Source organism: Candoia aspera, chromosome 2, assembly GCF_035149785.1.
Source record: "Candoia aspera isolate rCanAsp1 chromosome 2, rCanAsp1.hap2, whole genome shotgun sequence".
NCBI classification, from domain to species: Eukaryota; Metazoa; Chordata; class Lepidosauria; order Squamata; family Boidae; genus Candoia; species Candoia aspera.
The window spans coordinates 169,875,374-169,891,511 of NC_086154.1; the positions used below are offsets into that span (position 1 = coordinate 169,875,374).

At 41.7% G+C, this 16,138-nt stretch overlaps 1 protein-coding gene across 1 annotated transcript in view; it reads right to left on the minus strand.

The window, feature by feature from the left end:
• The window catches only part of MELK (maternal embryonic leucine zipper kinase), a 42,332-nt gene that overhangs the window by 10,183 nt on the left and 16,011 nt on the right, over positions 1–16,138 (minus strand). Inside the window, exons 5-11 of the mRNA XM_063293066.1 lie at positions 15,157–15,300; positions 14,318–14,386; positions 12,832–12,924; positions 11,711–11,809; positions 7,429–7,497; positions 6,886–6,984; positions 2,464–2,550 (exon numbers count right to left, since the gene is read on the minus strand). Of these exons, the coding sequence (XP_063149136.1) occupies positions 2,464–2,550; positions 6,886–6,984; positions 7,429–7,497; positions 11,711–11,809; positions 12,832–12,924; positions 14,318–14,386; positions 15,157–15,300 (660 nt within the window). The remainder of the gene's footprint in view (positions 1–2,463; positions 2,551–6,885; positions 6,985–7,428; positions 7,498–11,710; positions 11,810–12,831; positions 12,925–14,317; positions 14,387–15,156; positions 15,301–16,138) is intronic.

Genomic DNA, 16,138 nt, shown 5'->3' on the forward strand with positions numbered 1-16,138 from the left:
GCATTTTTCAAGTCAATCTGCCATGAAATATGCAAATTCTTACCATGAAATAAGCAGCTGATTGCCATGAAGATGAAGCCTGAGCAGTTAAGAATTTAACTTTGCATGATTTTCTGAAGGGATATGAAATTTAGTGGCCGTATTCCAGTGATGAAGTGTACAGACCAGGATATTTGCAAAAGCTCAAAAAGGAAAATGGACTGTGCTCTGGGGACTCCTGTGGCTTCTCAACAAGGTGATCAGTATCAGGGACAAGGCTTACCCCTCATCACCATCCATTTCTAGCAATATAGATGTAAAAGAGTCCTTGGGGTATTCTAGGAAAGTCCAGAGCAGTGTTTCTCAACCTTGGCAACTTTAAGATATGTGGACTACAACTCCCTAAGCACCCACCGCCTTAAATCTGGTGTGCTGTGCTGTCGTTCTGGTGACTAAAGTATCAGGGAGAAGAGAGGGGAGGGGAGGGAAGGGGAGACCCCGTACCACTGTCTCTTGACCATACAGCATCAAGATACGAGGCTTAGCCCCTCATAAACAAAACCAAACTTTATATATATCTAATGTTTAGCAGAAAATTAGGTATTCTTTTAAACTTTAGATATTAAAGCCAACATTCCCTGCTGAAGGAAATAAACAGAGTGGTCCAAAAAAGCAGCTTTAAAAGGAAATTGCAAAAGAAAAGACAGTGCTCTAGGCAGACCACAAGATGGTGCTGGCTACAAATAAAAGATAGTTCCCTGTAAAGATCTTCCAGTGGGATTTTACAGTATTATTCCAAATCACAAAAGAGGGGAATTATTACCTGAGGCATAAGGCCAAAATCTATACAATTACTGAGCTTGCACAGAAAAATGACAGGAGACTTTTAGAGCACAAACCAACTTCAGAACTAAAATTCAAATTCCTTATCTTTTCCTTCAGAAACACTATCCCAAGCACCTGTTCCTCTACTTGAATTTTCCAGGACTTCTTCTTTTTTCCCCCTTAAATTCCAAACTCTAATCTGTGACTCTGGGAAACAATGTTAATCCCCTTTATCTAGCTGTAGTCCAGCAATTTCTGTCTTGCTTTTTCTATACCCAAAATAGAGGAAGGGGCTGGGACAGCTTTCTGTATATATGACTGAGAACACATCTTCTTCGTGAAAATGTGGATTCTATGTCTGTGCCTGTCTGGCTTGTAAGCTGGCCAGATGTGAATGTCTGACCCACAGCCTGGCATTCACAACAGATTATATCAAGCCAGTTAGGCCATGAATGGTTCAAATTGCAATGTTCTGGTTCAGGTGAAAAGCTACTGATGGATTATGGCAACCTACTCTAGATGAGCCTGCCCTTGAGGACCATTTGGAAGGTATGTGGTCCAAAATGCAGCACATTTGGGTAGTTAGGGCTCAGTTCAGTGTGCCCATCTGACACCTTTCCTGCAGGAGTTGCACTGATTGCTAGTTAGCTTCTGAGCGTAATTCAAAGTTCTGGTTATTACTTTTAAAGCCTGTATGGCTTAGTTCCTGGGTATCTTTAAGAGTGCCTACGCTGGATAGAATTTTCCCTTCCACTGAGATAGTTGAAGGAGGGCATGTTACAAGTCCCACCTCTGAAGGACTGTTATCACCAGCACCCCAAGGATCAGCTTGGTTGGTGGTGGCCCCCCACCTCTAGAATAGCCTACCCTTGTGATGAGGATGGTCCCTTCTCTATTAGGATTTCACAGAGCAGTGATAATCTGGCTTTCCTATCATTGGGGGATGGAACAGAATTATGATGTTCCTCCCAAGGGAAGTGGTGCCTGAATATGTGGGGAGAAAGACCACTGCATTTCTAAGCATTTCTATGCTGCCACAATCAGAATGACTCTGTGTGACTTACATACTTTTTGGGTTTTGGCTTATTGGTTTATGCTTTTTTTGTGTTTATACTGTTTTAATCTTAATACTGTAGGTAGCAGCTGTAAGCTGCTCAGAGTGTGGCTGGAGATGTCTAGAAACTTAAATAAATAAAACTGAATACATATAAAAGAACAGAAGCACAGTAGAGATTGGACCAGAAGTTGCTCATAGAAGAGGGACCTAATCTCAGATGCTTAAGGCCCTAATTCAAGCCTTTGACCTTCACTACTGATCTGTGGGAGCTAAGAATGCAATCTGAAATGGACCCCAACACTTCCTCCCAGCTGCCATGCCCCAAAAATGGATACTTAATAGTTGGCAAGGAGGAACCCCAAGCAAGTTCCCAAGGATACTCTTTGGAAACCATGAGCAAGGGAAGTAGTCTACATGGAACATCCTACAGTGTCAGAGCTTCCAGAAAGGCCTCTCAATTAAGCGTTTACAGTCACAAACCTATTTACAAGTTTTAAACTAATGTCAAAATACGTTAGCTCGGATTATCTAGCTTTACATACATGAATGAATGTCTTTTTGCTCCTTTAAACTGTCCAAGGATTACTGAAGACAAACATTACCTCTGAGATTACATCAGCCATCCTTTCTCTGCTACATTTATGAAACACAGAAAGTTCTGTTATACAATCTTCATCAAGGCACCCAAGCTGGGGAAAAAAATCATTTATATGTTGCAGTTAAGGTCTGAAAATATGAATGCTTTCTTTTTTAAAAAATGACACCAAATACTGCACAATGGAGAACAAAAACAGAGCTGTTAATGGATAGAAACAAAATCAGTTTCAATACCTGAGGGTAAGCACAAAGCAAACTAAAATGCTCCACAATAGAGAAATAGTGGAACTCAGTGGACAGCAGGAAGTCTTAGTTTTACACTTGATCCATGTACAAGTGAAGGTCAACATCAGATACACTTCTAAGTTCTGAGAACAATTGTCCAAGTATTTTTATACTAGGCTACCTATACTCTCTTCAGCAAAGGATCATTACCTTGTCGTGGTGCTGGAGCTTGAGCACCTCAGTGATGCCATGAGCTAAACCGTGAAGGGCCACCCAAGACGGGAAGGTCATGACAGAGAGGTCAGACTAAATGCGATCCCTGGGGAAGGTAATGGCAACCCACCCCAGTATTCTTGCCGTGAAAAGTAAATGGATCAGTACAACCAGAGATATGTCGGTATACCATCGGAAGATGAGACCCCCAGGTCGGAAGATGGTCAAAATGCTACTGGGGAGGAACAGAGGATGAGTTCAACTAGCCCCAGACGTGATGACGCAGCTAGCTCAAAGCCGAAAGGACGGCTAGCGGCCTACAGTGCTGGTGGTGAATGGCGAATCCGATCTTCTAAGGATCAACACACCATTGGAACCTGGAATGTAAGATCTATAAGCAAGGGCAAATTGGATGTGGCTATTGGTGAGATGTCAAGATTAAAGATAGACATTTTGGGCATCAGTGAACTGAAATGGACTGGAATGGGCCACTTCACATCAAATGACCACCAGATCTACTACCGTGGACAAGAGGACCACAGAAGAAATGGAGTAGCCTTCATAATTAATAGTAAAGTGGCTAAAGCAGTGCTTGGATACAATCCAAAAAACGATAGAATGATCTCAGTTAGAATTCAGGGCAAGCCATCTAACATCACAGTGATCCAAATATACGCCCCAACCACAGATGCTGAAGAAGCTGAAGTAGAGCAGTTCTATGAGGATCTGCAGCACCTACTGGACAACACGCCTAAAAGAGATGTTATTTTCATCACAGGAGACTGGAATGTTAAGGTGGGCAGTCAAATGACACCTGGAATTACAGGTAAGCATGGCCTGGGAGAACAAAATGAAGCAGGACATAGGCTGATAGAATTTTGCCAAGACAACTCACTCTGCATAACAAACACTCTCTTCCAACAACCTAAGAGACGGCTTTATACATGGACTTCACCAGATGGACAACACCAAAATCAGATTGACTACATCCTTTGCAGCCAAAGGTGGCGGACATCTATACAGTCGATAAAAACAAGACCTGGAGCTGACTGTAGTTCAGATCACGAACTTCTTCTTGCACAATTTAGGATCAGACTAAAGAGATTTAAGGGACTGGACTTAGTAGATAGGGTGCCGGAAGAACTCTGGACAGAAGTTCGCAACATGGTTCAGGAGGCGGCAACAGAATACATCCCAAAGAAAGAGAAAACCAAGAAGGCAAAATGGCTGTCTGCTGAGACACTAGAAGTAGCCCAAGAAAGAAGGAAAGCAAAAGGCAACAGTGATAGGGGGAGATATGCCCAATTAAATGCAAAATTCCAGAGGTTAGCCAGAAGAGATAAGGAATTATTTTTAAACAAGCAATGCACAGAAGTGGAAGAAGACAATAGAATAGGAAGGACAAGAGACCTCTTCCAGAAAATTAGAAACATTGGAGGTAAATTCCAGGCAAAAATGGGTATGATCAAAAACAAAGATGGCAAGGACCTAACAGAAGAAGAGATCAAAAAAAGGTGGCAAGAATATACAGAAGACCTGTATAGGAAGGATAACAATATCGGGGATAGCTTTGACGGTGTGGTCAGTGAGCTAGAGCCAGACATCCTGAAGAGTGAGGTTGAATGGGCCTTAAGAAGCATTGCTAATAACAAGGCAGCAGGAGACGACGGCATCCCAGCTGAACTGTTCAAAATCTTGCAAGATGATGCTGTCAAGGTAATGCATGCTATATGCCAGCAAATTTGAAAACCCAAGAATGGCCATCAGACTGGAAAAAATCAACTTATATCCCCATACCAAAAAAGGGAAACACTAAAGAATGTTTAAACTATCAAACAGTGGCACTCATTTCACATGCCAGTAAGGTAATGCTCAAGATCCTGCAAGGTAGACTTCAGCAATTCATGGAGTGAGAATTGCCAGATGTACAAGCTGGGTTTAGAAAAGGCAGAGGGACCAAATTGCCAATATCCGCTGGATAATGGAAAAAGCCAGGGAGTTTCAGAAAAACATCTATTTCTGTTTTATTGACTATACTAAAGCCTTTGGCTGTGTGGACCAGAACAAATTGTGGCAAGTTCTTAGCAGTATGGGGATACCAAGTCATCTTGTCTGCCCCCTGAAGAATCTGTATAACGACCAAGTAGCAACATGGAACAGACCATGGAACAACGGACTGGTTTAAGATTGGGAAAGGAGCACGGCAGGGCTGTATACTCTCACCCTACCTATTCAACTTGTACGCAGAACACACCATGCGACAAGCTGGGCTTGAGGAATCCAAGGCTGGAGTTAAAATCACTGGAAGAAACTTTAACAATCTCAGATATGCAGATGATACCACTTTGATGGCTGACAGCAAAGAGGAACTGAGGAGCCTTATGATGAAGGTGAAAGAAGAAAGCGCAAAAGCTGGCTTGCAGCTAAACCTGAAAAAACCAAGATTATGGCAACCAACTTGATTGATAACTGGCAAATAGAGGGAGAAAATGTAGAAGCAGTGAAAGACTTTGTATTTCTAGGTGCGAAGATTACTGCAGATGCTGACTGCAGTCAGGAAATCAGAAGACGCTTAATCCTTGGGAGAAGAGCAATGACAAATCTCGATAAAATAGTTAAGAGCAGAGACATCACACTGACAACAAAGGCCCGCATAGTTAAAGCAATGGTGTTCCCCGTAGTAACATATGGCTGCGAGAGCTGGACCATAAGGAAGGCTGAGAGAAGGAAGATAGATGCTTTGGAACTGTGGTGTTGGAGGAAAATTCTGAGAGTGCCTTGGACTGCAAGAGGATCAAACCAGTCCATCCTCCAGGAAATAAAGCCAGACTGCTCACTTGAGGGAATGATATTAAAGGCAAAACTGAAATACTTTGGCCACATAATGAGAAGACAGGACACCCTGGAGAAGATGCTGATGCTAGGGAGAGTAGAGGGCAAAAGGAAGAGGGGCCGACCAAGCGCAAGGTGGATGGGTGATATTCTAGAGGTGACGGACTTGTCCCTGGGGGAGCTGGGGGTGTTGACGACCGACAGGAAGCTCTGGCGTGGGCTGGTCCATGAAGTCACGAAGAGTCGGAAGCGACTAAACGAATAAACAACAAATCTATACTCTAAACATGGAGGTGCAAAGCATTTTGTGCATGGAACAATTAGTTGCCAGTGATCTGTGTCTGGACTGAAACATGTGTTCAGCCTGTGTCCAAGCATGCATGTTTTTGGCGGGGGGAATTGTTTGGAGTGGGGGACCTGGAGAAAGCCAAAAATGTGAGTGGTGATAGGTAAGAGGAGGTAGGGAAAGAAAGACACTGTTCTGTGGGGGTGGGAGAGCAGTAGGGTAGCCACAGCTAAAGTCCTTAATTTCAAGTGGCTTATCCAGGTGGCTCCCCCCATCCCCCAGTCTTCTGAGGGCCCTCTTAAGACCCGTGCTTAAGATCCAGGATAATGTACGTTAAACAGAACAGATAATGCTGGGCAAGCAGTCTAGTCTGGCATAAGAGCCAGTTTTCTTGGAAGTGTATCTTCAGAGGATCAAGACCATGGAAGTATTCACTGGAAAAAATATTTATTTTCACAACTACCCAGTATGAGTGATATTAAACGGCTTTTAAAATGTATTAAATAGGCTACTACTAGATATAAAAGAAAGCTATAGCTGAAGTTGATACTTTATTTGTATATTGCTCTTCCCAAAATCTGAGTCTCATGTGCATTTCAAAAGATTATAATGGCCTTAGAAATAGCAACTGGTAGAGTAATGGCATCTCTTGATTCTGCCCTAGAAACTCAGAGGCAGAAGATTGCTTAGCAGTGAATGTTCCATACAAGAATAGTATGGTACCTATCACGCTACTCGGAAAGTTTAAGTTCTTAATCTAAAAATCTTTAATAGTATGTTTCCTTTGGAATTGGTGATTAAACTATTCACTAATCACATCAACCTAGGTTTTCTTAGATATGCTCTCATTCTTATAAATTAATTAACTCACGGGATATTTACTTTGCCACTGGACAGCAAAGGAGTAGCCCTGCATGAGCCAGGGGTGATTTAAAAGATGCTTAACCATGATCCGTTTCTTTGGGTCCACCTAGTGGTCAAGAAAAGAAAGGCAATTTAAAATATAGACAGCTGATAGGTTCATATATAGGGATTAGAAAAGGTATTTTAGCATTGATCTGCAGTTAAGAGGAGTCAGTGCTCTTAAGAAGAGGATCCATACGTTTTAAGGCATTTTAGCATTGACTCTTAAGGCCACTGAATGGTTTTGCTCTTCAAGGTAAATTATTCTACCAGATCCAGTTGAGTATAGGAAACAGATCTATTGACAACTTTTAGCTACAATAGTGTAACAGAACTTCCATATTCAAAGGCAGAATACCTCAATACCAGCTGTTGATTAACAGAACGATGGAGGGAGGTCACTGTAAAGAAGGTTGACAGAAGTGGGGTGGGAAGAGCTGAACTAAGTATGGACTTGATAGCTTGGAATGTTTGTGATCTATTGAGAACTTTCCTTGTGTCTGAGGCTTACCTGCAACATCTGTTGCAGAAGCAGGATACTGCCAGGTGAAAGCCATTTTGGGATATCATATTTCCCTCTCTGTAGAGAAAAAGACCTTACAGTTAGTTCCAGTTGAATGAACTTTTCTTCCAATGTTACATCATCCACAAATTCACCAGCATTCCCTTTACCTCTTCATCAAAGTCGTTTAAATATGTTGACACTGAGTGTAATTGGGTGCACCCACTCATACTGGGGATGAACTATTACTTTTTAATTACTACTTTTTAAAATTCTATTGACTTTTCTTTCCCATGTACCTTGGATATTGGTCCCTAACTGCAAATAAATAAATAAGTTGAAGAGCATTAGGCCCAAAGTACATTTGAAAGCACCCTGCCTTATACATCAACCCCAGAAGAAAAATAATTGATGAGCGCTCTTTTATTTGAACCAGCTATGTATCCACTTAATTGTCATACCATCTCGCTCATAGGTAACTAGTTTGCCAATGAGAATCTCACAGAGTTCTTTGTCAAATACTTTGCTAAAGACATCCTATGTCTACTGCAGTTCCTAAAGCAGCAGAAAAAGATGCCTAGTTAAACAATGAAAACTTCTTGGTAAATCCACCCTGGCTTCATTGTTCTCAAGCTGCTTACTGATAGATCATTTTACAGTCTGCTCTAGAATCTTCTGACATAGAAATCACAGTCTGGCCTGCAGTTCCTTTAATTCCCATTTTGGATGATACTGATAAAGATTCCTTTCCTTCAGACAAGGGACAACAAGAGGAATTGAATAGCTCTGTCTTTGTGATCTGTTACCTTTTGGCATCTTCAGTAAGCAGTTGATGTAGATTTTTTTCCCCTTTCCTTTTTGTTTTGAACAGATCTAAACAACCTGTTTTACTTATTCTTAGCATCCTTCAACAACCTCCACTCATTCTGAAAGTTTCTAAATATCCAAGTTGCCTGTATATACTACTCCTTCTCCCTCTTTCTAGCTCCATTAAAGGTCCTTTCTAAGGTCCTCCATTCCCTCTTCCCAGTCCTCAGATGGAGTTGCTTGTAACTCTTCCTTTTTTAGGAATCCCTTCCTTTTCCCATCAGTTTGTCCGGTGGGAATCCTGTGCTTATCCTTCAGAGGCTAAAGTTGATGAGAAGGAATTAGAGATCTCTGGCCAGGAAAGTATGATCTTTGTCCCAAAGAGAGGGAGAAACAAAATTCAGCAGAGTTAGGGAAAAGTATAAAAGTGAGCTATGAGGCTGGGTGCAACTGGGAGATACTTGGAGGAGAAAGGAATTGAGCAGAATTTTAGTTTGAAGCAATGGCTAGGAAAAAGAAAAAGCCTAAAAAGAAGCAGCTTAAAGAGAGAAAGTTCTTCATCATCATCATCATCATCATCATCTTAAAGCAAGAAAGACTGATTAGCTGTAAGCCAGAGGTAGAAAAGAGAAAGCATGGGGCTCTTAAAACTTGTATTCTTTTACACTGTTAAAATTCCTTTTCCTTTTCTCTGTTTGTGTGTATGTGGGTACACACACACATACACACACACACTTAGGGAGGGAGGGAGGGAGAATGTATGATAAAAAGAGAAAATAACAATAAAAATTGGTCCCAACTTAATGATACGTTGCAGAGTCTATGCTTTGCAAGACAAAAGATGGCTGCATTTCAAAAAACAGAAAATTTAATGCTGAAGTTCAATTGTTCAGTTAGTTTACCGAACATCAATCATACACCTCCATTTGTTTCTTTTTGCTGCTTTAGATTGTCAAAAGTTTATGAGAATAGAGAATTATTATACTTTGGCCTCTGTAAAATTGTCATCAAGTTTTGTTTTATTTCTCCAGGAACTTCCAACAAATGTGTTTAACATGATCATATAAGAGTGATGGCAAACCTATGACACATGTGTCCAAGGTGACATGCCATGACATTTTGGGTGATATGCCAGTGTTCACCGACACCCGACAACTATCCTCCTTGGTTTAGTTACCAAAGAAACTGAATGAACAAAAGGCATTGCAACTCCCCCACCCACCTACCTCGCCCCTTCTCTGCCCTTTTGGTCGCCCTTCACCCTGCCTTGTAGGGCGGCAAGCAGACCCAGAACCGCACGGCTCTGGGGCTGCTTGCCACGCCCCAGGAAGCCCCAGCCGCAGTTGCCCCTGGCCACCTCCGAGACCCCTGCCCCTGCCCACACGGCCGCCTTCTTGCTCCCTCTTGCGTGAAGCGGGTTCCTGCAGAAGCCGCCTGCAATTTGCGAAAGCACGCCCCTTTGCTCAAAGGTGCCCCTTCGCACAATTTGCAAGCAGCTTCTCCAGGAACCGGCTTTGTGCGAAGGGACAATAACAATATATTTTTTAAAATAAATGAATATGTAAAGAATTGTTTCTCTTTTGTTCAGGGGGTGTGAGGGGGTGACATGCCAGCAGAGTCAAGTTCATCATTTTCTGAATTTTTGACACGCCGAGCCCAAAAGGTTTGCCATCGCTGATATAAGACCTGGAGTTATAAAAAAGGGGTTTTGTTGTTTTGAACTTGTTGTTGTTCTTTTCATTACTGTAAGAAATCTCTATTTCACTTGCCATCCAAATTAGTTAAGATGGATAAGGCTGCTGTACTTTAGAGTTAAAGCTACAGTGTTTTGCTTAAGTACAGGCAGATCTGGTTCCAATACGTGGAAAACACGAACGATGCTGACAAAACCTCAGAACTTGGGATGTTTCTCATACTATAGCAGATGTGACACTGGCTAGCTATGAATCAGAAGGCATCTGGTAGCATCTTTTCAGACTAACACATTTTACTAAAAGGCATGAGCAGCTCATTTCACAAAAGCGTAGACCTTTTCACAAAATTGGTCAGTGTGAAAAGGTGCTACCAGACTCCTGATTGTTGGTTGCCTTAGACTAACACAGCTCTCCTCCTGCAGTGGCTGGCTATGCTAAGTCATAATGTGCGTTTGTTGTTGTTTTGGTTTAGCACAATATACAAACCCAGCCGCCATGCTTGTGAAGCAGTTAATGCTTTAGCATGATACATGAATCCAGTAATTGGGGGTTATTCAATATGATAAGCCCCAGGAAGCTAGTCCAAGGTCTTCCATATATTACCAATGATTCTGGGAGATTGCTGGAGACCATCTGTATCCACAGCATGTCCTCATGCTTATGACTGTCTCAGCATCACCGTGGTCACATGATCACAATTTGGGCACTTGGCAACCAGTTCGCATTTATGACCATTGCAGCAACCCGTGGTCATGTGACCACCATTTTTGACCTTCCTGGCCAGCTTCTGGCAAGCAAAATCAATGGGGAACCACATGATTCACTTAATGATCATGTGGTTCACTTAACACCCACAGTGATTCGCTTAATGACTGCTGCAAAAACGTTGTAAAATCAGGTCGGATTTACTTAATGGCTGCTTCACTTAGCAACTGAAATTCTGGTCCCAATTGTGGTCGTTAAGCGAGGACTACCTGTACCTATAAATGATTGCACTCGCTGAAACTGCGACTGTTCAGTTGAAGCTGAGGCTACCAGCTGAAGTATCGAGGCAACAACACACATGCATCATAGGAGGTAGAGCAAACGGAAAGAAATGAAAGGCATATCAATTGAATCCACAGTCACAGTTGCTAAGTTTTTAGGTGGTTGAACCTGAATGCATTTCAACATCTTTCCCAAAAAGAATTGGTCCAACTGAAATTCAGCGTGCTACCAAATCTAATGCCCGTATTTAATACTGAGCTTTGCCCGTTTCTCTGGATGTCTTTGTTTCCTAGAAGCAGCTGGGGGATAGGAAAAGAGGCAGGTAAAAAAATTGCAGTGTCAAGAAATAACCAAGTTTTCCACTCTGCAGGAAGCCAGTACCCTTCATTTCACTCCATAACCTTCCTATTTCTTGATATCACTCTGAAAGCAAGACATATTATAAGAAAAAAATGGAATTACACACCAGGCCAGGGTGCAAGAAAAGAAACTGTCCAAAGCGGATTCAATTATGTGGGTGTTTATAACTCCTACCTGACACAATAAGCATGAGGAGAGAGAAGGCCATTTGAACTTCTTGTGCTAAAATAGTATTACTACCTTGGAGTAGTAAGAAAACACTAGCTTTTAGATCGTAATGTTATTCCAGTTTTTACACTCCAGAGCTTCCAAGCAACTTTTTGTAAGATCAGCAAGTAGAAAGATGCTCAGAATTCTCCTTCTGGGAACAGATCTCTCCCACAATAACTCCATAAGCCATTGTTTAAACAGAAAGCCCTGAATCCTGAAAATAGGATACATACCACAATTTTCCTGTAGAGCGCCATCATGTTATCATCATCAAATGGTAGAAATCCACAAAGGAGAGCATACAAAAGTACTCCCATGCTCCAGATATCTGCCTGGGATGATAAAAAAGGACAGGGTGATAAAAACTAAGGCATGGCAACATCACATCCCACTCAGTCATGAAACAGCTTTAGGAAGCTTCTAAAAGTCACTTTCAACCAGGAACCAGGAAACACAAACTGCCTAAAATCTCGTGATGCTTAGCTGGCTGCCAAGCCCTGAAGGGTCAACAATTCTGTTCACCACACTTAGTATGTTCACCATACTCAGCATGATGAGCATGTCGCCCCAGTGAACAGGCAGAGTCCTAGTCCTGGAGTTGGAGAGAGGTGGAATGATTATTCTTGCCAATCATTTCTTTGGAGCAGTGTGTCTCAACCTAGGCAACTTTAAGATGTGTGGACATCAACTCCCAGAATTCCCCAGCCAGCCATGCTCCAGGCCAGATGGACTTGCACAGCACTACGCAGAATATCTATGCATGCTATCACAGGAGAGGTTTAACGCACAGCCTGTAGAGAAACAAAAGCAGTGGACTGCCATGGTTTAGGAAATAGATATCCACTTGCATTTTAAAGTACGACAGGCCCCATCCAAAAAAGCTGCAGTGGAATTGTACAAGAATACATGCAATTTTCAGCAAAAGAAAATTTCTCTCCTTTCCAGGAAGAAATAGCAGCTTTTAAAAATTCTTTATGATGTGTTTCAGATACTGGTTTGATGAATGCAGAGGAAATAGGTGATGGGGCCTGGACAGCTTTCAGTTCCTGGGAAGGCACTTGAATCAGCCCTCCACCCCAGTGTAGAGTCCTTGGCTTGCAGAGGAATATGAAGGAGAGAAGACAGGCAGAGAAGCTGATGGCCATAGCTGATGGAGCATAGAAAGGGTGACCAGTAACTGCAGGAAAGATTTTGGGAAAAAAAACCCTTATCTACACATAATCATGCCATACTAAGGTTCTCCCTTTTTAAAAGTCAGACGTTGTTAGATTTATACAGTGGTATGTTGGGAGGAAAATCTCAAAGGGTTCAGTTGAGAGGCTGATAAAAATTAGAGGCCAAAGCAATACAATACCTCTGAGCCAATATAAGCTTTGCCCTGAATTAACTCTGGTGCTGCATATGCAGGACTCCCACAGCATGTGTTCAGATGGTAATCCAGACCACCCTACAAAAGGAATTAAAAAGAATAAGCCACATCTGCCACACAGGAACCGGCATTTCACCTATATATGAACCCTGAATTGGGTAGATCTTGTCAGCTTAAACACCTGAGGTCTGAAGAGCAAAACAGAGTGACTTGTCAGGCTTAGAGCAGTTGATATCAACACAATTTATCTTTAGTTTGTTTAGTATCTTACTTGGCATGCATAAGTGTATACAAGTAGTTTGCAATTAGTGCAAGTTTGAATAATGCAATATTTGTTTTAGTGTGAATTGTAAATTGAGACCAGGTTACATTTAATGCGACCCCAAATTCAGTTAATGCGAGGCTAGAGCGTGCGCAAGTTGGGTTTTAGATCTTCATGTGTGCAAAATGGAGAAAAGGAAGATTCTGTTAGAGGAAAACAGTACAAGTTTTTTTTAAAAAAAGAGGCTGGTTATTACATTAGAGCAAAAATGAGAGGTAACTGAATGACATGGTCATAGCAACACTAAAATAGGATGAGATGTGGAAACGCCTGAACCTACGGTAGAATTTGTTTTTATTTTGCTTTCTGTAACTACCCTGTGACTATAACCATAAATTTAAATTATATTATTTTTATCCTTTACTGTAATATTCCATTAATATATGAATAAAAATTTCACTGTCTATTTCCATTAAGCTGGAATCAGTTACCATATTTTCCATAGAAATATCACTTCAAATAGTGCAAATTTGAATAATGTGACCATTTCGTGGGATTCATTTGTACTGCACTAACTGAGACCTACCCGTACTTTCATTTATGGCAATGTTTCTCAATCTCAGCAACTTTAAGATGTGTGGACTTCAACTCCCAGAATTCCCTAGCCATTCAGCACAAAAGGAACACTGAGATATTGCCTACTAGAATTTAATTAATTTCTTGCTTTCCAAAGTACTTTATTTTTTTTGGTGCCTTTGAGTCAGTATTGATTCCTGGCAACTGCCTGGAGAAATCCCTGCAATTTTCTTGGCAAGATTTCGGAAGTGTTCAGAAACCCTCCTTCCTATGGCTGAGAGAGAGTGACTGGCCCAAGGTAACCAGCTGGTTTTGTGTCTAAGGCAGCACTAGAACTCCCGGTTTCTAGCCTGGTGTCTTAACCACTATGCCAAACTGGCTCTCTGTTGAAACTAAGATTCTAAAATTCAGTCACACACATGATTGACCTTCAGTAGGGTACTAGTGGGAGAACTATGATGGAAGGAAGAATCCAAACAGAAAGTATTCATTGAGCAAATACAGGTATGATTTGTTTGGAGATGAAACTGCAGACTTCTCTCCTTGTTCAGATCAATACCGTTTGATGTTTTTCATTCTTTGGCAAGGCAGCTGGAATGCAAGGAACTCTAGCAAACCTAAGCTCATACCCACCCTTGGTTTTGCACAGAGACCAAAGTCGATCAGTTTCAAATTATGCTCAGCATCGATCAACAGGTTTTCCTAAAAGGAGAACAATGAGAGGTTAGAACAAGTACAATCAAGCACCACAAAAGAGTAACTATGGGCAGTATATGCAGCCCCTTCCAAGGAAGCACCAAGCTTCAGTTCAGTCAAATGCACGCATGTGCATGCAAAACATGAACAGCCAGCTGAAATTTGAGATCTTGCAACAGGAGAATGTGAAGATATAGGAAGTGGTCTTGGAGATTCAGAAGTCTAGAAATAATGAGTCTGTTCCTAGGGAGAGACAACAAAGCAGACTCTGGACTGGGGAAGCAAAGGAAGAGGAAACTAAATAAAAGTTTGAAGGAAGCAAGACAATGTACCAAGGCAAAAAGGGGGTTAGTTAAAAATGGGAAAAGGTTGTAGGCTCTAAGAGAACTAGGGAGTTTAGCTGAGAGAAACTAAAAGAAGTAGGCGAGGAGGAATGGGTATGGGGAAGTACAGGTGAAGAGATGGGCCAAGAAAAAGGGGGAGGGTGTATAAGAAAGAATAGGCAGGCAGACTTGGAGGCCCATGAGTTGTGGATCAGAGAGCCTTGAACTCAGAAGGCAAATTCTATCCATTTGTGATTTCCACTGCCAGCCAAGGAGCAACAGATGTGATGGCAGTGAGCCTTTCATAAATTGGTTTGAACCTATCATGGAGTTCTTTGGCTGCAGGCTTCTAATAGAAATAAAACCAGCAGCCAGCAGTGAAGACCATCTGGGTGCCAATGTAGATTTGGCTTATTACTCTAGCTACAGTCGGCTTCTGCTGTTTACACTTACTGGCTTGAGGTCCCTGTGAGCGTATCCCTGGCTGTGTACATAGGCAATTGCAGCTACAATCTGACGAAAAAAGATGCGGGCTTCATCTTCAGCTAAGCGGTCCTTTGCAATTATATAATCAAAGAGCTCTCCTCCAGGGCAGTACTGCAGAGGAGGAAAGAAGCAATCATATTTGGGAAAAACTGGCTAGTTTGGAATTACCAAAAAAAAAAAAAGCAATGTTGCTAGCTCTCCAAATAAACATTTAAGACAAGAAAAACAATCAGCATTTCACAGAGCCTCGGTTTTCCAGGCCCCAGTAGACAGCTGAGAGATGCTCCCCACTCATTAATTTGTCAAGGGTTATATGTTGTTGGTATGCAGAACTGAAGTGAAAGGTGGACATGCCCAGAGCCAAAAGCATATCACTCCTGTTCAGTGAGAGACTGAGTAATCCCATCCAGTGAACTCCATGGAGGACAAAGTTAGATATATCCTTCGTTTTCCTCCTTCACCCGCTTATGTCTTCTGAGCAGCATAGAACTTAAGCATAAAGATGAACAACCTTCCAAGCTACTGGAGATTTTAATACCAAAATGTAAGTTTTCTCTATTCCCCAGCAGCAATAGACATCTACTGAAGGAGAAAGTCAGAGTACACCCACCCTAGATATAGATATAATGGTTAACTCTTCCTTTAATTTAACAAGTGAGTTCTGTGGTAAGGCAATTTGGCGCAGTGATGAAAATGTTAGACTGAAGACTGGGATGTCCAAAGTTCAAGTTCCACTTGACTTGGCTCTCAGAGGCAAGACAAGGTAACAATAATAACAATTGATAATGATATTAATAATTCCTGCTCTCTTATTCATTTTCAGCACTTTGAAAAAAGTGCTGAATAGATTTGTTGGGTACTAGGATGGGAAACCACCATGAAACCCAAAGGCTTTAGACTATCCTGGGAAGTAAGAAGTAGGGAACACCAATCCACTTCTATAGTTTGT